This window comes from Mytilus galloprovincialis, chromosome 2 (genome assembly GCF_965363235.1).
Source record: "Mytilus galloprovincialis chromosome 2, xbMytGall1.hap1.1, whole genome shotgun sequence".
NCBI lineage: Eukaryota > Metazoa > Mollusca > Bivalvia > Mytilida > Mytilidae > Mytilus > Mytilus galloprovincialis.
In genome coordinates, this window is record NC_134839.1 from 112,277,452 (window position 1) to 112,300,375 (window position 22,924).

A 22,924-nucleotide genomic window follows, 5' to 3' on the forward strand; every position below is an offset into this window, starting at 1 on the left:
AAGAAAGAAAATAATTTGTTTTCCATGCCAAGAGTTTAATTATACACAATTCAGATAAAAAAATAAAAATAAACTTCATTAAAAAATACACAATGAATTTTATACTTTCATGCTCTATATACATAGAATTCATGCTATTTAAAAATTATTTACAAAACCATATGTATATCTATACAATAAGCGTTTAGAATATGTTTTGTTTCTCTACTGATCAGACCCATTAACTTTTTTTTATAAAACTGTAATAAATCAAAATTTCCTCAAACAAATTTCTAAAATAAAACAGTAGGAAATAGGTGGGTCTGACGAGTAATTGAAATCTCACCAAATGGTGCCGATGGAGAGCTTTCAGATCGGTTTCTTCTTTGGAAGGTATTGTTAGGTGGTTGTGAGAATGGCATGTGTGCTAATACAATAGCTAGACACTCAGCTACTCGATTGGTCGGGGCACATGCCAGAGCAGGGGAATGGCCTGCAAAGAAAAAGTGTATTTCTTGCTATCATACTGTAGTGTTGATCTTTACATGTAGCTGATGCTGTATTATCTTATATTGTCTGCCATGCTGATTATTCTCTGCCAGTAAGATATGGATTTCAGGCATTGTGCAAATAGCCAATCAATAGCAATAAAACAACAAAATTATTTTGAATTCTTCTGAGTCCTTTTAAAGATTAGTTCATTTAACAATCATTTTATAAGTATAAAACATTAAAATGGCTATATATTCTCTCTGTAAAAAAGAGAGCTGAAAAAAGACAAAAATCTTTGAAATAAAAAATAAATTAGTCTATCATAAAATATCACATGCCAAAAGACTGAAAGAGAATATCATGCAAATATTTCATAGCAATTATATAAATTTAGAGATCAGCATTAAGCATTGTTACATAGTTAAGTACACAATCATTCAAAGTCAGATCACATTCATTTTGAAACAAAATCTCGAGCAAGAAGAGGAAAATTAAATATTTCACAATTTTAAAACACTTTTCTCTATTTATCAGTTATAGATTTACATTTACATGTGCATAAACCTTTTAAGTATACAGGGTACCATTTATACATAACTGTTCAAATTGTCTTAAACTTTCTTTTTTATGTAATAGATAGCCATTCAAATAGATGTAGCTTAAATTTTCATGAAAGAGAATACAGCATATTTAGTTGATTCAGATAAACCAGCAACCTCAGTGTTTACAGTCTAACAATACAGTAGTTGAACTACTTAGACCACTCAGTCACCCATTCATTGCACTTACAACAGGGGAGAACAACATTAGCATCAATAGCATAGCCGATGATGACAACGTTTAAACTTTAATTCCTCTTACAACAGGGGAGAACAACATTAGCATCAATAGCATAGCCGATGATGACAACGTTTAAACTTTAATTCCTCTTACAACAGGGGAGAACAACATTAGCATCAATAGCATAGCCGATGATGACAACGTTTAAACTTTAATTCCTCTTACAACAGGGAAGAACAACATTAGCATCAATAGCATAGCCAATGATGACAACGTTTAAACTTTAATTCCTCTTACAACAGGGGAGAACAACATTAGCATCAATAGCATAGCCGATGATGACAACGTTAAAACTTTCATTCCTCTTACAACAGGGAAGAACAACATTAGCATCAATAGCATAGCCAATGATGACAACGTTTAAACTTTAATTCCTCTTACAACAGGGGAGAACAACATTAGCATCAATAGCATAGCCAATGATGACAACGTTAAAACTTTCATTCCTCTTACAACAGGGAAGAACAACATTAGCATCAATAGCATAGCCGATGATGACAACGTTTAAACTTTAATTCCTCTTACAACAGGGAAGAACAACATTAGCATCAATAGCATAGCCGATGATGACAACGTTTAAACTTCAATTCCTCTTACAACAGGGAAGAACAACATTAGCATCAATAGCATAGCCGATGATGACAACGTTTAAACTTTAATTCCTCTTACAACAGGGGAGAACAACATTAGCATCAATAGCATAGCCGATGATGACAACGTTTATACTTCAATTCCTCTTACAACAGGGAAGAACAACATTAGCATCAATAGCATAGCCGATGATGACAACGTTTAAACTTTAATTCCTCTTACAACAGGGGAGAACAACATTAGCATCAATAGCATAGCCGATGATGACAACGTTTAAACTTCAATCTACTTCTTTATGATGAACTAAAGGCTCTTTAAAATTTACCTATGGGTGGGTGCTTTTGTGCAGTGTAAACACAAGAGAAATTTTAAAATTGTCTCTATAAATGGTTTCTCCAATTTGATTTGCCTTCCCTGGATGTATGTTTTGATAAAAGAACAGTCTAAACAACACATCGACTTTTTTTTAAATTTGGTTCAATTCTCAGTGGTTTTGCTCAACAATCAACAAGTGTAAATACTAAAATGTGGTAAATTAAAAAGATTACAATATTTATCTTACCATTTTCATCTACAGCGAGAACATTTCCTCCTTTAGATATCAGATCTTGTACTATAGAAACTAATCCATATTTACAGGCTAAATGTAGAGGACTGAAAATAAATATTACATATATATATACATTTTCAATCTATTTATGAATTCATTTTATTTATAATGTGAACAATATAAATCGTCCAATACTGATAAATTCAATCAGCTAAATATTTGGAAAATATCTATGTTAGATTGAAGTTCTCTTCAGAATTTTGTATTTTAATTTTAAGACAAAGAAAATAAAAACCTTACACAAACAAACACGCTGCTTAATTTTTATGAACAGAAGGTTAAATGTTTGAATGCAACTTTTTTCTTGTGTGAAAAGAAACAAGAATGTGTCCATAGTACACGGATGCCCACTCACACTACCATTTTTCATGTTCAGTGGACCGTGAAGTTGTGGTCAAAACTTTAATTTGGCATTAAAATTTGAAGGATCATATCATGGGGAACATGTATACTAACTTTCAAGTTGATTGGATTTCAACTTCATCAAAAACTACCTTGAGCAAAAACTTTAACCTGAAACAGGACGAATAGACGAACGAACGGAAGGACGGACACATGCACAGACCAGAAACCATAATGCCCCTCTACTATCAAAGGCGGGGCAGTAAAAAAGTTAAGTACAATATAGGTCATAATAACAGAGAGGAGTTTTACTATACAATGTTACAGAAGTATTATTGTCCAAAAAATAAGGATATTTTTCTAAGCATTAAAAAGTCACTAAAATATGTAATATAGGCTATTTGGACACATTTTACTTTTAACACATAAAAGGAACTAGCAATGTCTCAAATACTATGGTGGTTCTCTGTAATATGACTCTGTTATGGAACTTTGATGGAAAGTTGTCTCGTTTTAAATACTAATAATGGATCTCTGTGATATGGAACTTTGGTGGATAGTTGTCTCATTTGCAATCATACCATAGTCCTTATCTTATTTTAAAATAACCAAGCCATAAGTTATAAAGTTAAATGTGAGCTAATCATATACTGATATACCATTAGATGTAAAAGAGGACATTGAAACTTACGTCTTCTGTTCAGCATTTGGTAAATTGATTGTACCCGAATCATCAATTTTATCTAGTAACAGTAATGCCACATTTTCATGTTCCTGAAAGTAGAATAAAACAAGATTGCAATGTTGTGGAAAATTGTTCCCTGGTAATGTGTATAACTGAAACAGATTTGTCAGAAGAATAGATATACATATTAAATCATCATCTACAACTCACACTATCACTTCATAATGGTGGGGTATGAAAGCTACAAGCTGACTCACAATAGATCTACCAAATATAGACACAGGCTACAAGTAATAGTGTGTTCAGGAAAGACAGACAAATGGATGAGAGAAGGACTTACTATTTCCCTCACCCATGGCACATTTGATGGGGACAATAATTTTTCAAACAAATGTGACCTTTGTACTGATGTCAGTTTGATTCATTTCTACAATATTTAGGTCAGGGTAAAAAAAAAGCAAGCTGTAATATCTAAACCAATGTTTATAAAGCCTATTTTTCAAATGTATTCGTTAACAACTAATTACTTTTTAATGATTTAACACATTGATAAAAACTTACATGAGCACAAGCAAAATGTAATGCTGAGTTTTTGTCACAGTCAACAAATGAGAGATCTGCTCCATTCTCCAGTAATAACTCTACTGCTGCAGCATGGCCGTTAGCTGCTGCCAACATGACGGGAGATTTACCCGTCTTATCACAGTAATTCACTGAAGCTCCATGAGACAGAAGTAACTGCATAGATTCACATTGGTCACTAAAAGCTGCCGCATGTAAAGGGCTTCTGTAACACAAATAAAAAATAATTATTATTACATATATTCACATTGGTCACTAAAAGCTGCCGCATGTAAAGGGCTTCTGTAACACAAAAAAAAAATTATTATTATAACATAGATTCACATTGGTCACTAAAAGCTGCCGCATGTAAAGGGCTTCTGTAAAGAATACAACCAGGTGCTCCGCAGGGCGCAGCTTTATACGACCGCAGAGGTCGAACCCTGAACAGTTGGGGCAAGTATGGACAAAACATTCAAGCGTGATACAGCTCTGAATTTGGATTGTGATCAAATTTTTGACATTACATGGGTTTTTTTTACACAAAACAAATGTCAAGATTTTACAAATCAATTAAAGATTTCTTCTTCAAACTTATTTAAATCTAAAATTAAATAGTTGACACAGCATAGATTTCTGACCCAGAATGAATGTGGTCTAATGAACTTAAAAATTTTTTTTTGCCTTTGAGCAATTCACTATGCTGTTGAATATTAATCCTCTCAAAAAAATGTTTGAAGAAATTTTCTTTTTATTTATGAAATCTGAAATGAGAAAAATTTGACCCCCCCCCCCCCCCCCCATTTTTTTTTCACATCCCCGTTTCCCTTTTTCCAAAACTGATATCAATTCAAATTTCTAATGGAGTTTGCAACAATAACTACTCTTTTAAATACATCATAAAATATTAAAACGTAAAATAAAGTGCTTGTTATCACTGAATGGTAAAGATTGGTTGGTAGTAAAAGTGAATATACATTGTTTATTGTATAAAACAATAAAAAAAATTTCATCATCAACATTTTATATTGGCAAATTTCCAATGAAGTAATTTACATAAAGTTATTGGCAAATAAAAATAAAAAATGACATCATAGTCATGTCTGGCAAATGTCCAACATACATTATCTAAAAACATTTTAGATAAGATAAGGAAAAAAAGCTTCATCAGCAACATTTTATATTGGCAAATTTCCAATGAAGTTATTTACATAAAGTTATTGGCAAATAAAAATAGAAAATGACATCATAGTCATGTCTGGCAAATTTCCAACATATATTATCAACTACTATTCTATACAAAGAAAGATAACTCCAATTGAAAATTAATTGCTATTGCACAATATTGTGCAATTAGATATTTCTTGCTATTGTGCAATACTGTGCAATTGAAAATTTCTTGCTATTGCACAATACTTGATATGGAATCCTGATTTGGACCAACTTGAAAACTAGGCCCATAATCAAAAATCAAAGTACATGTTTAGATAAAGCATATCAAATAAGCCCAAGAATTTAATTTTTGTTAAAATCAAACTTAGTTTAATTTTGGACCCTTTGGACCTTAATGTAGACCAATTTGAAAACTGGACCAAAAATTAAGAATCTACATACACAGTTAGATTTGGCATATCAAAGAACCCATTTATTCAATTTTTGATGAAATCAAACAAAGTTTAATTTTGGACCCCCATTTGGACCAACTTGAAAACTAGGCCAATAATTAAAAATCTAAGTACATTTTTAAATTCAGCATATCAAAGAACCCCAAGGATTCAATTTTCGTTAAAATCAAACTAAGTTTAATTTTGGACCCTTTGGACCTTAATGTAGACCAATTTGAAAACGGGACCAAAAATTAAGAATCTACATACATAGTTAGATTCGGCATATCAAAGAACCCCAATTATTCAATTTTTGATGAAATCACACAAAGTTCAATTTTGGACCCTTTGGGCCCCTTATTCCTAAACTGTTGGGACCAAAACTCCCAAAATCAATCCCAACCTTCCTTTTGTGGTCATAAACTTGTGTTTAAATTTCATTGATTTCTATTTACTTATACTAAAGTTATTGTGCGAAAACCAAGAATAATGCTTATTTGGGCCCTTTTTTGGCCCTTAATTCCTAAACTGTTGGAACCAAAACTCCCAAAATCAATCCCAACCGTCCTTTTGTGGTCATAAACCTTGTGTCAAAATTTCATAGATTTCTATTCACTTAAACTAAAGTTATAGTGCGAAAACCAAGAAAATGCTTATTTGGGCCCTTTTTGGCCCCTAATTCCTAAAATGTTGGGACCAAAACTCCCAAAATCAATCCCAACCTTCCTTTTGTGGTCATAAACCTTGTGTTAAAATTTCATTGATTTCTATTCACTTTTACTAAAGTTAGAGTGCGAAAACTAAAAGTATTCGGACGACGACGATGCAGACGCCAACGTGATAGCAATATACGACCAAAAAATTAAAATTTTTGCGGTCGTATAAAAATTAATTAATTTTACAATCTAAAATAATCACAATATCAAACCTTGAATCATATCTATTCTATGGCCTTTTATCTGGACTATTAAACTGAATTCAGTTCATACTCAAATCCAAAGAAAGATTCAAGCTATATTTTTTAAATATACTACATGAAGTAAATGCAAAGAAACTCAAAAATAAATTCAGATCTAATTTTGACCTTTGATGATTTTAAATTCAATTGGGGTCATATTTTGATCGTAGTAAATCATTAACCACTGTTGACATTAACCAGGAAATTTCTATCACTTTTATCAACAGTATCACTTACCTCCCTTTGGTGTCTGTACAATTTACAATGCTATCACCTAAAGTTTCTATTAATATTTCTGTACAAGAATCATTTCCATTTATCCTGGAAAAAGTACAAACAGAAATTGTCATACAATGAAATAAATAGATGTTTGTACACAACACATCAAATTTACTGATACAAGTTTTACAGAGGTATTCAAACATTGCTACTCTTGTCAGATCATTATTATTCATGGAATATCAATTTTTATGGATTTTCGTTGTAAAAGATGAATTATGAAATTAATAGCTCAGCAAAGTGCACATTTTCTGAAGGTTTGCATGCATATTTTGCAAAAACAATGAAATTCATAATTCAAAACGAGACTATTTTTCTCAATCTACAATAATTGGTGCCAAGATAAATAAATAAATCCACAGAAAGTTTGATATTTGTTCCTAAATTAACAAGAAGATATGGTTATATTGATAGAGAAGTGACCTAACTTATACAAAATTTGAACCTAAACTGGATCATTGGTCTGATTTCTTAGATAGAACTATTATATGTCGGCAGAATGTAGATTTTTCCATGCTTTGTTCAAAAATATAATAAAAAGTATAGAAACTGTGCTCTTTTTCAAGCTAATAGTCATGCATAATTGCAAAAATATGCAGATTGTTTATGAAAAACCTCTTTTTGTGAATGAAAAGAAATCTATTAGACAGAATTCTGAAATAAAATACAAAAAGATAGATTTTATAATATGCTTCAAGGAAATAAAAAGGAAAATTGGTTTCACCAACCTTGTTTTCTTGCTACAAATAAATTTTTCTCTAGCATTACTATATATTTTTTAAATTGAGTTATCTCCCCTTAATTCTAGATTCAAACAAAAATAACACTGTCTAAATGAAGTAAGAATCACTTGTTTTCTTTACCCAAATAAAAAGAATAACATATAAATTCCAATCTCTCAAAATTTGCAGATTTAAGCAAATAACTAGACCTATTGGCTATATTTAACTGCTATTTTACAATCCAAGATGATGGTACACAGTTAGATAATGGATTTGTAATGGCCAATAGAACATGAGTAAAATTGGATATCTCCCAATACCAGAAAAATATGTTCAATTGCTTACTTCAGGTGTGTTTTAAGAATTACTTATTATAAGTTTGGGGCATTGATGTTGCTATACTTACACAGCACAATGTAAAGGAGAGAAAAGATTCCCTGAAAAAACTTTATGTTGTTCATATTCTAATAATACTTCTACGCAGCCATCATGACCTGGAAAGAATAATAAGACGTATAATATTACAAGAAACGCTAATAACATAGATTAATGTCAATGTACAACCTGAAAATAAATCCCTTGTTTATAAAAGACATAATAATTTACCTACTGGTTTTCTTGGGGTTTTTGCAAAAAGAAGTTAGTCCATATTTTTTTTTACACCAAGTTGTGCAACTTCAAGAACATTCTATCCATTATATCTAGGTATCTAAAATGCAACATTTAAAAAAAACATGCTTATACAATTGTTAGCTCTGTTTGACTTTATTTTTTATCAGAGTTTTATAGACTTGATTTGAATATATCTTACCATTATAACAAGCTAAATGTAAAGGACAGTACCCTCTTCTGTCTTCTATAGAAGGTAATGGCCCAGTCTGAAATACAGAAAAATAAAAAATAACATAGGAGAAAGTCAGAACAAGTGAAACCAATTCAGCCTCTTATAAATACTCTTACATTTCTACAGTTATATGGTGTTATCATTCTTTAGACATCCTTTCTTATATGTACTCATTCAATTCTTGCTATTTGCCAGTTTTTTTGTTTATAAGATTGTTAGAGGTTATTCACTATGTAATTATAATATCTATTGATGATTTATGGCCAATACTACATGTAAACCAATTTATTTTCGCGAGAAGAAAAATGATGCGAAAATAAATCGTGGATTTGTAAAACTCGGTTGTTTCCTTATCATATTACACAAAGTTAGTTAGAAAATCACGAAGTTAAACAGTTGTGAATTGGACTAGAAAGGATGAAACGCGAAATAAAATATCGCGAAAATAAATTGGTAGTCGATATCAAATCATAACATAGTTCAAATTAGGTTTTAAATATCAAATGATCTGCAATAGAAGACAAAGGATTATGATGAAGTCTGATTGAAAAATCACAATTACACAAATGTAATTTTGACGGCTGTATCAATTTGTTTTCGTAATTGTGTACATGTTATCAATTTGAAGGTGATTACTTACAAGAAGTAAAGCTCCTAAAATGGCTACTTGTCCACATGCTGCTGCCAAGTGAAGGGACGTCCGACCAAGACTATCCTGTATAGAGATATCGGCACCATTGTGTAGCATAGCATCCACACATTCTTCATGGCCGTTGGCAGCCTGTTAAACAAGAACAGTTGAATACAGTTATGGTGATAAGTTATTAGGGATCTTTTTTACATAGTATTGACTTTCAAAAATATGTCAAAACTAGTTTTACCTTGTAAATCCAAAATTTATATGGGGACGAAGTGCCCTATTACAGTAGAAAATTCAATAAAAAAAAAAAAAAAAAAAAATCGGGAAAATTTCCCGAATTTTTCATTGTACTAATGAACTCAAAATCGTTCAATTTTTTTTTTGGTCGTGTTTTTTAATTTCCTGATCTGCGCAGAACACATAACTCTACTTCCTTCTTCCGGTCTTGTTGTCGTGAGACTTTGATTAGTCTAGTAAAATATAGGAACTCAAGGAACACAATACCAATATTTCATTTTTAATCATTCTTTGTCTTTGGTACGATTAAACGTTAGGCCTACCTGATGCATTGCGTTTCTTTGTTTACATTGAACATGAAGTCATAACTTAAATAACGTCACAAGTAAAATCCCTAACAACAGAACCAAAATCGGAAACGTTACGGTATTTCCGTATCTTTTTTTTAACAAATATTTAAAATACAAAAAAAATAATTTAAACAAACTTCGTCCCCATTCACAGGTAATGCCTGCCTCATATTAATCATTTACATGCAGAAATTATAGGCAGTTAAAAAATCCAGGTAATTGTTTGATAGGAATTTGTTTTTCATAGGAAATGAATTAACTTTTTCAACATTTTATCTGATGTTCTTTTTCTTCATTAGTTATATTTGATCAAACAGCTGATAGTTCTGAGGTGGAAGAAGGTGAATAAACATGATAAAAGGTAATTTGAATTACCATAAAAGCAGCCCAACTAACCCAGGCTGCTTTATTCCATTTATTGTTTTTGAGATACGGATATGAAACCACCCCCTCCCCTCTTTTTTTCTTCAAAAAAACTAAATATCACTAAAATAAAATTTGAATCAAAACCAAAAAGTATACAGACAGATCTTTAGATTAATATAACAAAGAAGTGTGTAAAGTTTTAAGCAATAATCATAAATTATTTTTGAGATACGGCGCAACATGTAAAAAAACCCTTCCTCTACTTTACAAAATACTAAATAACTGAAAAAAAAAAGATTTTGAATCATCACCAAAAAGTATACAGATGTTTAGATTAATATAACAAAGAAGTGTGTAAAGTTTTAAGCAAAAAAAAGAAGAAGAAGAAGAAGAAGAAGAGTTTGTTTGCACTTGCAGTTTTTAAATCCTATATTTATTAAAATAAATCAAAATCAAATGTCCTGAAATATTTATGTGAATTATTATCTTCCATCCATAGTTTGTCTTTACTTGTTTAGTAAACAAATTAATATCCATTTAGAACATAATTTACATTTTCACACAGGTAAACTTATTTGGCTATAAATAGATCAAAGTATGTCTGTGTAGAATCTCTAATCTAAAATCATAATTTTTATAATTTTATTTCTTTAAATAATCAAATTTAAATTTATGAAAATAATCATGATTGATAAAATAGTATTGCATAAAGTTTACGTTTTCGGAAGACTATTTATGTTTAGGTCATGGTTCTAGAGGCTTCTTCACATATTTGTAATATGGCCGCCACATGTGACTACCTTGCACATGTGAAACAAATATTTCTGACAAAAGTCAGATTTCTCTTGTCAAAAGGGATTTAAATTTATATTGCAATAAATTATTCAGAAGGAGGTACATTCAGTTTAGATTATATTTCTTCTTCTATGAGCATTTAGAGTTTAATCAAAATTCTCCCAACAGCAACGTACTGCTCTTGTCAACTGAGTCTTGAATAATTTTATAAATACATTCAAACCATTTGAAGTAAAAAGGCATCTAATTCACATGACAAAGGAAAACAATGAATAAAGACAACAATTTAATGAGAAATAGATCCTTTCTATTTATTAAAAACAAAATCTTCTTGTCTGCAAATACGTAACTTCAAGGGCGAACGTGTAAACAGGGCGAGTTGTCCCGATACCAAATTCACGCATGCGTACCTCAAATATCTACAGTAAAAACATCCAGTTACAAGTAAACAAATAACGTTCATGTAGATGAGATGAAATCTAATAATTTACATAAATAAAAGGGTACATATTTACGATAGTGATTGTTTTCAATCCTAATTTACAAATTAAATGATTCAGATGCTTCATCATGTGTAAAAATCGGTGTCAGGACTCAGAAGTTGTTATGAAATTGTAATACACAGAAAAGAATGCGGCATATGGAGAATTCAAAGATTTTAAAGTCGGCACCATTGGCCTTCAGAAGACTTGAAGTCTTCTTCCACCAATAAGGAAAATGATAAAATGATATGTTAATACTCTTTGTAGAGTGTAGTATATTACCCCTCGATGAAGTGCTGTACGACCCTGTATAACACGATTGTTAGTGTAAATGAAGTATATATTACCCCTCGATGAAGTGCTGTACGACCCTGTATATCACGATTGTTAGTGTAAATGAAGTATATATTACCCCTCGATGAAGTGCTGTACGACCCTGTATATCACGATTGTTAGTGTAAATGAAGTATATATTACCCCTCAATGAAGTGCTGTACGACCTTGTATATCACGATTGTTAGTGTAAATGAAGTATATATTACCCCTCGTTGAAGTGCTGTACGACCCTGTATATCACGATTGTTAGTGTAAATGAAGTATATATTACCCCTCGATGAAGTGCTGTTCGACCTTGTATATCACGATTGTTAACTATGGCACCGTTTGCTATGAGGTAAAGAACTGTATCTACATGACCATTTGATACTGCATGCATTAGTGGAGTCCTGAAAAGAAAACAATTCTTATACAATGGTAACCAAAGGTTCGGGTAAACAAACCTGTAAATAGGAAAATCTTTGCCAGTATCTGAAAAAATATAACAACTTTAAAATAACATTTCATTTTCAGTAAAATTTTAGCTGTTAAAAATCATGTGAGGCCTTTCCCATCATTTCATTTAACTTATAATTCTTTAATTTTTTTTCAGAAATACACCCACCTTTATCTAAGTTGTACAAAAAATTGCCCAAATTTGCTAAGATTGTTTATGAAAAAACACATTTTTGTGAATAAAAAGAAATAAATGAGATAGGATTTTGAAATAAAATATGTTAAAATAGGTTTTATAATATGCTTAAAAAAATAATAGAAAAAAATCAATTTTTCCTATCAGTCCAGTAGAAATTGTTCACTAAAAGAGTTATCTCCCCTAAAATGGCCAAGTTAAAAAATTTATTCTAAAACACATATATTTGGTATTTATTTAAACATTTTGAATAATGCAATAAATCACTAAGTTTTCTTTAATTTCTATAAATAAACAGTTTAACCTATAAATTGCCAATCTGTGTAATTTGTAGATTTGGGCAAAGATCTAGACTGGTTGTGTACTGCGATTGTACAATCCAAGATGGCAGTATTCCAGGACTATACCTTAAGTTACAGTATAACCTTACCTATCAAAGGAATCTGTACAATCCACTATGTTATTGTCATCAGCAGTCTCCAGTAATAATCTCAGACATTCTGTATGACCATTTAATGCTAAAACACAATCATTAGAATCAGGATTACTGTAGTTCAAACCTCATGTTTACACATTGGATGTATTATAAATATGAGCTTAAGTAATATGACATGTTGTGAATCATTAATTCTAATGGCAGTATATGTTAGATTTTATTTGTAAAAACAATTTATTAATGCCTGTATATAAATTAGTATGAAGTTGATTTAGGGTTGCTTAACCCAATATCGCTTTATTTGATTAAACATATATTGATTATCCTTGGTCATCTCAACTTGATAGCTTTTCTCACTTCAAGACTGTATGGCAAAAGTGAGAATAGCAATCGATTTGAGATTACCAATGATACTCTGTTTATTGCTATTTTACCTTTGATGACATGGTTAATTTCAGTGAGAACGGCATGTGCGCCCTTATTTTCTGGCGATAGTTTTTAATATCACTCTACTGTGCTGAGAAAGGAAATTATCAGTCAGTAAGATCAAAGGAAAATTTCATAAAATAGTGATAACATTTTTGATTGCATACAATCTTTCTGTATAATTATCTAATATAGTAACGACAAAAAGCACGAGATTTGTGAGCAATATTACCTGCAGCATGTAGAGGTGTTCTCCGTGTCTGACCGTCTTGGACTAGAATTGTGGCCCCTTGTAATAGAAGTGTTTCTACACATTCATGGTGACCTTTATAACAAGCTAAATCTAACATTGTCCTACCTACAAAATGTTAAGGTATCATATATTAATTTTTCATAGTTTTACAGTGGAAAATAATGTCTTCATAAATAAAGTATATTATTGCAAAACAATCTATTCAATTGGACACATTTCCTTTAATTAGTGTCAAAACTAATAATTAGTCTTCCTAAATATGCAAGTGTTGTCCACAGGCCATTTCATGTGCTGTAGTTTTCTCTAGAAAAAATAACGTCTTTATAGATGAGGTATATTATTCAAATCAATCTATTCAATTTGACACATTTTGTTTTTATTTGTGTCAAAGCTAATAAGCATTTTTCCTAAATATGCAATGTGTCTAGTATAACAAATGAGTTTTAATTCCTTTTATATACATTTATGCAAGTAAATATCACATAACTTTAATGCCCTTGATTAAAAAACCCCATTAAATAGTAACTTTATAAATAAATGTGCTTTTATAAACTGAAATAATATTAAATAACAAACTACCTTAGCTAATTTGATGCATTTTGTGTAAATGTTTTAATTGAGTGATTCTCAGACGTGTTTGAAATCAAATTGCACAAATATATCAAACTTTCAAGAGAAGAGACCCCCATAAATTACTATGTATTAAAATGCTAAGTTAGTCTATTTTTTTTTGTACAAACCATGATAATCTCTGATATCCAGATTCATTATACATCCAAGTAATACATTGAGGGCATCACTATGTCCATTGTAAGCCTGTAAATAGACAAAATACATACATTAAGAAAGTCACAGTGTTCATTACCACCCTATTAATGTATAAACTTCTCCAAAGAAAACAGAAAAAAACTATTCAGGTTAAATTCTTCAAGATGGCCTGCTAAAATTTCATGATTTTTAATTTAAATTTAAAAAGGTAATGTCAAGGAACCAAAATACTGATGTCTTATTGAAAACAAATTATATAAGGCTAATCCAAACCAGGTGAGTCATAAATTATGTCAAGTAAACTTACTGCCAGGTGAGCAGGGGAATATCTAGCTCCACTTCTCAACAAATCAGTAGCTGCAGCATCAAGGAGCTGAAATCAGGAAGTTTAACATGAATAATATGAAATTACAAATTAAAAGGAACAAATGACATGATATTCCACGTAAATACAATATTTCAAAATATGAAAAAAATCAATCTGTACCATAATCAAATTTCCAAACATTGTAATGATTTGATGACTAACCATTTCTAGTGATAGCTTATGACCTTTGAGTGCTGCGTAATGAACTGTATTGTAGCCCTCATTATCTCGTATTCCTGGACGAGGATCATGTTTCAGTAGTAATTCTATCACCCTGTAATGAATAAACATATATGTTATCTACAGGGGAATATAATATCATCAACCTTTAGTCTTTGATGGTAAGTGGTCTCATGGGTAATCGTACCACATCTCCTTGTCTTTTTAAGTTCCACTCATCTCTAAATTGATTTTATAATACTAAACATTCTATGATTCTCAGTCAAATACTGCTTGAAAAATGAACAATGGAAAATTAAGTAGAAAACAGAGAAAAATTTAAATAAAAGGTCAAAGAAAAAACCTTATGTTTTTCCTAACATGTATCCATTCGCCATTTCTATATGACTTTCTTAAGAACCAATATTGAATGTGAAAATTAATCAAAGTCAATAAAGAGTGAAAAATAGATCTTCTTTTTCTTTGAAGTTGCTATACTACCAATATACATCCTTATACACAGTTGTATGATTGAAAGTCATTAAGTATCTGAGATCTGAAAATTAAACTATACCGAGGACAACATTTGATCAGACTAATTTCATGCAAAATAGTTATTCTATTCAAACATTGAATCAGGTACATATTATTCACATAAGTATCATTTTGGGACATTTATCTGTAGGAATGAAATGTTTATAATGATTTACTTTGCGTCTGGATCTGAAGCTGCTGCATAATGTAGGGGTGTACATCCACGTCTATCTGTAATGTTTACATTACTGCCTGTGTCTAGTAGTATAGACACACACTGCAAATTTATATGTGCAGCTGCATAATGCAAGGGAGTTCTGCAATAGAATTATTTAATTTATAACACCAGTATTTATATATAAACTTATTATCAAACATTATATAGTGCAAGGGAGTTCTGAAATAGAATTATTTAATTTATTACACCAGTATTTATATATACACTTATTACCAAACATTATATAATAACATTTCCTAAAATAGTAAATAAGGAAAAACATATCCAATTCACTTAGGTTCTGTCTTAAAGAGCAGAAAAACCAGTGAAACTTTCAATTCTAAGTGACATATATTTATAATATTTCTCCGTGAACTTATAACCAATGCTTACCTTCCCTCTACATCTAACTGTGAGATATTAGCACCAGTCTTTAATAATAATTCTACACAATCAACTTTCCTATAAATATAAATTTAAATGCTACTAAATAAGCTTACCTTAGATTTTAAATTGTTTAAAACTGGCAACAGTTATAATTTTTTGTTTGTTTATGTACAAATGATCAAGTAAATCACCTAATGGGAGATAGCCCTGAAAATTAAAATATTATAAAACAGAGCAAGGGTTCAGAAACGTTCCTATTTTCAGTCATGTTCTATACTGAAAGCAATTTTTCCTAAACGGAAGATTGGGATTTAGGAGAAAGTATTTTTTTATATAGAATTAATTACAGTCATTTGATTAAGATCAGGTTTCATTATCTTCATTTTGATTTTGTTTTGTAATTCTTTTCCTTTTCCTTTAATAAAACTGCCAATCTGGTATAGTATAATAATCCTGTGGGCCCTCCTAATCACCATAAAATGCATCCATGATATTTGGTTGTACATGTATATCAATATTCATCTTTTATCTGTGTTTATATACTCGTTAAAAGTCATTTCAATTTTTCAATTTTAAACTGTTGCATTCCATTAACTGTTCTAGGACGTTTTTTTTATAAACAATAAGAAAGTTCATAAAGTAAATGCTATGAAACAGTCACCTCAAGTTGTTTGATGCTATGAATCTAGAGTGAATAATTACGACAGTTTGAAAAAGGGGCCCAATTTTTTAGCAGTTTCACTTACCCACTACATGCAGCCCCATGGAGACACGTTCTACCACAATCATCTGTGATGTCAATATTTAACTGTGGCATAGCAGACAGTAATCGTTTCATGCAATCAGTATGACCATTCAGAGCAGCAACGTGTACTGGTAACATTCCACTTGTACCTCGTCTAAATAAATATTAAATAATGCTTATACAACGCAACGACATGAACTGGTAAAATTCCACTTGTACCTCGTCTAAATAAATATTAAATAATGCTTATACAACACAACGACATGAACTGGTAACATTCCACTTGTACCCGTCTAGATAAATATTAAATAATGCTTATACAACGCAACGACATGAACTAGTAACATTCCACTTTTACCTCGTCTAGATAAATATTAAATAATGCTTATACAACGCAACAACATGAACTGGTAAAATTCCACTTGTACCTCGTCTAAATAAATATTAAATAATGCTTATACATTTGTACAACGCAACAACATGAACTGGTAAAATTCCACTTTTACCTCGTCTAAATAAATATTAAATAATGCTTATACAACGAAACAACATGAACTGGTAAAATTCCACTTTTACCTCGTCTAAATAAATATTAAATAATGCTTATACAACGAAACAACATTCCACTTGTACCTTGTCTCAATAAATATTAAATAATGCTTATACATACAACGCAACAACGTGAACCTGTATATATATATATATATATATATATATATATATATATATATATATATATATATATATATATATATATATATATTATATGTTATTCAGGTCTCAGACAGGGTATATACTGTGACATTCCCGGCTTAGAGTTTATATCCCCTGAGCCGAAGGCGAAGGGGATATAAGCCCTAAGCCGGGAATGTCACAGTATATACCCTTTCTGAGACCTGAATAACACATATATTACGGATTACCCCTGAGTTAATGTTATTTTCCAGTGCAGGTATTTGTTGACAACACATATATATTGAAAAACCCAACCTGATATGTTCGGCATACGTGAAGGATTTTCTAATTTGCTGTGAACATAATTTTATCGTGTATGTAATAATCTATACTAACACTTTTAACATTAAATTTAAGTATTAAAAGTGTAAATTGCGTGATTTTGTATCAAAAATGTATTATTAACTGAAGCACGTCATTATTTTCCCTCTGTGAGCCTCTGACAGTCTGATAGCTTTTGACTACGTCACATAGTAACCAGTGTTATGATGACGTTTTTGAGGTTCCAATTGGGGATAAAAACGTCGTATATACCCCGGCAGTTTCCTGAATATATACTGACATCTCTGTGTTGTTATCCAATCACAAACCTCGACACATTTGTAATCCGTAATATATATATATATACAACTCGTCTAAACATCAACCCAACAATGTTAGATCTGTAAATTTGCTTTCGCAAATTTTTTGTTCTTCCCTCGACAGGATTCGAACCCATGCTACTGAGATATTGCTTTTGCAAATTTGTTGTTCTTCCCTCGCTGGGATTAGAACCCATGCTACTGAGAGGCGAGGGAAGAACACAAAATTTGCGAAAGCAAATTTACAGATCTAACATTGTTGGGTTGATGTTTAGATGAGTTGTGTATGCATAATGTACATCACTGCTGGTGATCCGATGGATAAATCTGTTGTAGAGTTGTCACTGACTCAGACGTACTTATATATATATATATATATATATATATGTAGGACTTTGAGGTGTGACTGGGACGCTGAAATGTAAGGGTCAAGCTGTAGTGCTATGGCCCGTTCCCAGTGTTGTCCCCAGGATTTTTGGATAGTGCTGTGGAAAGCGCTTAATTTTCGACAATTTCCTGTAACTTTGTCGTGGGGCGCAATTTGTTTGTAATTGATTTGTTATGTGTTTTTCTAATATTATGCTATTGATGTTTTCTCTTGAAATGATGTCCTCATCATGCTAATGGAAATTATCCCTTTGCTTGTTAATGTTATTAAAATTAAATTGAAAATGGAAATGGGGAATGTGTCAAAGAGACAACAACGTTAACCCGACCATAGTTATTGTCTGGATATAGAAGAGTATTTTTTTCTCCATTGTAAATTCATATAATCCCATATTATCTGTGTATAAAACCCAAGGAGAAGTCTTTTTTCCATGATACCATTCTGCCTATGTGAAGATTTCTAAGCACTAACAGGTGATGTCGCAGAACATGTAGGACCAACAATGAAGACTAGTCATTGTCAGCTTCTGTGTTTGGTTTTGTAGCAGTGTACTGTTGACCTTATGACGTTTGACCAGTTTTAGCATAATGATTTCTAATTTTTCTAACCTAAACGTTTTATAATATTCAAATGGCTTCATCCAAGCTGGACATTGAGAAAGTGAATTTCTCAGGTTGTATCAGCTTGGGTTTTGGTTTTCTAATCATCTCCTCTCAATTGTTTTCAAATGGTAAAATTCATTACTGCAGAATTGCTGACTAAACAATTATGAGTTCGAATAGGTGATAATTATTACTTTAAGACTTGCTCATTTTCCGGGTTTGTATGGATAGAAAACCTGGCAAATAATTTGTAACAAACTCCTATGTTTGATCGTTTTTAAAATCATCGTTTGTTCAAAGTTCGTAAAACAAGTTTGTGAGTGTCGTCGGGAAATGCGGTCAATTGGTTTCATCTCATTTCATTCATATATGACTATATATTCTTTTAATTAAAACAATAGATGTCAATGTTGAAATCTTTGTTTATTTTGATCTTGACTGGTCCCGCGGAGTTACTTAATACAACGGCAATAATTCATTTAGAGAAATAGTAAACCAGTCGATCACGTGATCCGAAGTGAAAAATAAGCTGGAAATTTGAAAAATTATGAAAAAAATATAGCGACGCGCTTGTGTTGGATAGCGCTGTGGTCAGTTCAATAGAACAGCGGGAAATTGTGATAGCGATGAAAAGCGCTGCGCTAAAACGGCCTGGGGAGAACACTGCGTTCCCTAATGTACATATGATACGTGATGGCTAGATAAAATCTGCAGATGTACATTTTTTTAATAGTTGGAAGAGAGTTACATTCGTCATTGTCCATAGTTACAGTTGCATCATCTGCTGTAACATTTTATCTATAATTTGTTCCTCTCTCAAGTCTCTCATTTACCGTAATATTATATGACGGAGAGTCTGTCTCCACCCTGTGCAAATTAAGAGAATGACATGCTCCATTGTATGTAAGCAAAGGAACCTTTTTTATTTTACGGGGGAAAAAAACTGCTTCAGAAGGTAAATTTCCTACCAATCAAAAAATGCACTTCATCTTAACTATTGCAGTTTGGAGTACCATAACGGTTCAGAGTCCTTCATACAGAAATATATGTATATTTTTTTTATGGTGACTTGAGTAACACCGGTATCACTCAGAATACAATTCTACCTTGACAGGTAAGTTTGTATTTAGCCTATAAAATACTTATTTAGCCTTGAGAATTGAAAGGTCAGTTTATCCCATTCATACAATAGAAGTTTACCTATGAGGGTCTGAATGGGGTTTACAGAATAGAGAATACATGTAATAGCAACAAAAAATAGATAATAGAGAAAATGAAAAACAAAATAAAGAATAGAGAATAATGCGGTGCAAAAGTATAAAGAATAACTGTGCAAAATAACTGAAAAGGTAACTGTAATGTAATACTGATAATATAACGGTCAATGTACAGAATTGATAAATAATCTTGTAACAGAAAGACTAAAAATAGTAAAATCATTTTCATGAGAATTTTACAGAATGAGAGTTATTTTTAAGGCTATTAAAAGAAAATGCCCTAAAAATTTAAAGAATACAGATATAAAAAAAAACCCAATCCAGGTCCTCATGTCATTTACATTGTCAAAATATAGGACACACTATTGTTATTCCAAGACTATACTAGACATCTAGTCAAACTGGTTTTAAACTAGAATCTAGTCAAACTGGTTTGGTATAACTGACTGTTTCCTGCCCTAGATGTCTATTTCACAGTGACCTTAAGTGTTTGTGCTAAGAGTACATTGTACTGTCATATTTATTGATTTTCTGTTGGGACATCACCTACATTGTAAACATGCAAAACAGTGGCTTGAGATTTCAAGTTTATAGGAATCAATATAATCTTTAAAAGTATATTCTATATGAACTGATATTAGTATAATAAATTAATATTTTGAATTATATATCCTGGTTAATGATGGTTTTTTTTGGGACCAAGATGTTTTCTTCATTCTTATTTACATTATGATTATTTTAACCTACAATGTACATTAAAAATAGAAAAAAAATTCAGCTCTCATTTAAAATATTTTGCAACTAAATAATAATCTGTCAAATTTGGTGCAAACAAAAAACAAGACAGTGTAATAGATAACCTGCAAGCATAGTCTATTTCTATAAAGTCAAGCAGATACTTTTTTTTTATATCTTAAAAAAAAAACTACCATGTAAAGAAGTATGCAATTAAAGGCCGAAAATAACCCCAAAAATTCAACATTAACAGATTTTGAACAATCGAATGTTTAAGTATTGGTCAGAATATAGGGTTCTGTTGTACTTTAACAATATCACAATAACAATAAAGTGACCTTAATTTTGGACAAGGTAAATGGCATGAAGCCAAATGTATCAACTTCTATTGTATGAATGGGATAAACTGACCTTTCAATTCTCAAGGCTAAATAAGTATTTTATAGGCTAAATACAAACTTACCTGGCAAGGTAGAATTGTAATCTAAGTGATACCGGTGTCACTCAAGTCACCATAATATGCTACACCTTTTGAGTTTCTAAATAAATAAATAAAGATCTACGAATGAAACAAGCCCTTTTAAATCCTGATCACGCTTACCTCATAGGGTCAGCTCCTTGTTCTAACAGTGTATTTATCAGTAATTCATGGCCATATCTAGCAGCTATATGGAGAGAAGTGTTCCCATTCTTATCACAAGCATCTATTTCAGCACCTAAAAACAAAATACAAACACATTCAAAATTCAAACATTCCATTGATGTTAAAAATATTTCATTCTATATACAATCAATATAATAACGCCAGTCAATAATATACCAAAACACATAATTAGCTATAGATTGAAAATTTCACATTTCTCCATTTAACATTTGAAATAAACTAGAGTGAACTAAAAGGACTTACCAAATGAGTCATGTAAAGTGTATCATAGACTGTCCTTACAATTTTCAACTAAAACTATATTAAATTGTAATATATAAAACTATTTAAAGTTAAACTAAAATAAACATCATGACCCATGTATGTCAACAAAACTTCAGAATCTGAGCTCCTTTTTCATGCAATCAAGAGTGAGCCTGGACTGTCTTACCTGGGTAAAGATATATATATAATTCTCACCATGCTCTATTAATGTCTGTGCTCTGGTAAATCTACCATGCAATGCTGTCATGTGTAGTGGAGTTCTACCATCCATACACTACAACACACAAACACCATTCACTGGTTATGTAGGTCAAACATTGCACTATATATAGGTTGTAAAATTTGCTATTTCAAAATTAAAACAGGTTATATATACTGTCAGATGTTTGCTTGCTAACACTGATTAACTATTGCTAAATCTTATGTGACACCAAAATGGCTATATCAATCCTAAACATCAAATCAAGTAGAAGTTTGCAATTGCTATATCTATAATTTTCCCTATACACTTGCTGTTTCTATGTAGATTTTGAAATAGCAAATTTTCTATTACAATAAAAATTAAGAACATAGAATTTACACTACAAGTTTCTTCAAAAAATATAAAGAAACAGATGCAGTGCAGTCTTTTTCAAGGAAAATAGTTGTTGTATTTCAAAATACATGTGTTGTTTTACTGATACTGGAGTTTTTGGGGAATCAATCTTAGAACAGTACAAATTCAGATGACACCTGTTTTAACTTTCTTAACTAATGACTTTTTCCTTCTTCAGTAGACTTACTTATCTTCCAACAAAAATATTTGTATGGAGATCTCAGTTCTATTTATAGCAAATATTTGTATGGAGATCTCAGTTCTATTTATAGAAAATATTTGTATGAAGATCTCAGTTCTATTTATAGAAAATATTTGTATGGAGACCTCAGTTCTATTTATAGTAAACATCTGTTAACTGGAAGATAAAATTTACACTGACAAAATTCAGAAACAAAAATGTCTCCTGCTTTAATAAATATAATACCTCCTAAATGTTATTCAAATCACAAATGATACAATGTTTGATAATCTGAGTAAGGGACTAGACAGTAATATTCATACTGT

The 22,924-nt window shown here is 31.1% G+C and overlaps 1 protein-coding gene across 4 annotated transcripts in view; it reads right to left on the reverse strand.

Moving 5' to 3' along the window:
- Nucleotides 1-22,924, reverse strand: part of LOC143065407 (serine/threonine-protein phosphatase 6 regulatory ankyrin repeat subunit C-like) — a 43,992-nt gene that overhangs the window by 3,709 nt on the left and 17,359 nt on the right. For 2 of the 4 annotated variants that reach the window (XR_012975465.1, XM_076238958.1), the window contains exons 8-26: nucleotides 22,018-22,096; nucleotides 21,496-21,610; nucleotides 16,638-16,790; nucleotides 15,898-15,966; nucleotides 15,464-15,604; nucleotides 14,757-14,868; nucleotides 14,535-14,600; nucleotides 14,200-14,275; nucleotides 13,439-13,564; nucleotides 12,775-12,862; nucleotides 11,985-12,102; nucleotides 9,148-9,288; nucleotides 8,475-8,541; nucleotides 8,070-8,157; nucleotides 6,900-6,983; nucleotides 4,101-4,326; nucleotides 3,546-3,628; nucleotides 2,465-2,556; nucleotides 326-472 (exon numbers count right to left, since the gene is read on the reverse strand). Coding sequence is in view for 3 of the 4 variants with exons in the window: in XM_076238958.1 (XP_076095073.1) it covers nucleotides 326-472; nucleotides 2,465-2,556; nucleotides 3,546-3,628; nucleotides 4,101-4,326; nucleotides 6,900-6,983; nucleotides 8,070-8,157; nucleotides 8,475-8,541; nucleotides 9,148-9,288; nucleotides 11,985-12,102; nucleotides 12,775-12,862; nucleotides 13,439-13,564; nucleotides 14,200-14,275; nucleotides 14,535-14,600; nucleotides 14,757-14,868; nucleotides 15,464-15,604; nucleotides 15,898-15,966; nucleotides 16,638-16,790; nucleotides 21,496-21,610; nucleotides 22,018-22,096 (2,071 nt within the window). In the remaining variant the exon portion in view is untranslated. Of the gene's footprint in view, nucleotides 1-325; nucleotides 473-2,464; nucleotides 2,557-3,545; nucleotides 3,629-4,100; nucleotides 4,327-4,391; nucleotides 4,481-6,899; nucleotides 6,984-8,069; nucleotides 8,158-8,474; nucleotides 8,542-9,147; nucleotides 9,289-11,984; nucleotides 12,103-12,774; nucleotides 12,863-13,438; nucleotides 13,565-14,199; nucleotides 14,276-14,534; nucleotides 14,601-14,756; nucleotides 14,869-15,463; nucleotides 15,605-15,897; nucleotides 15,967-16,637; nucleotides 16,791-21,495; nucleotides 21,611-22,017; nucleotides 22,097-22,924 lie in introns of those variants that run through there. The other 2 variants (XM_076238959.1, XM_076238961.1) reach the window with 2 other exon arrangements.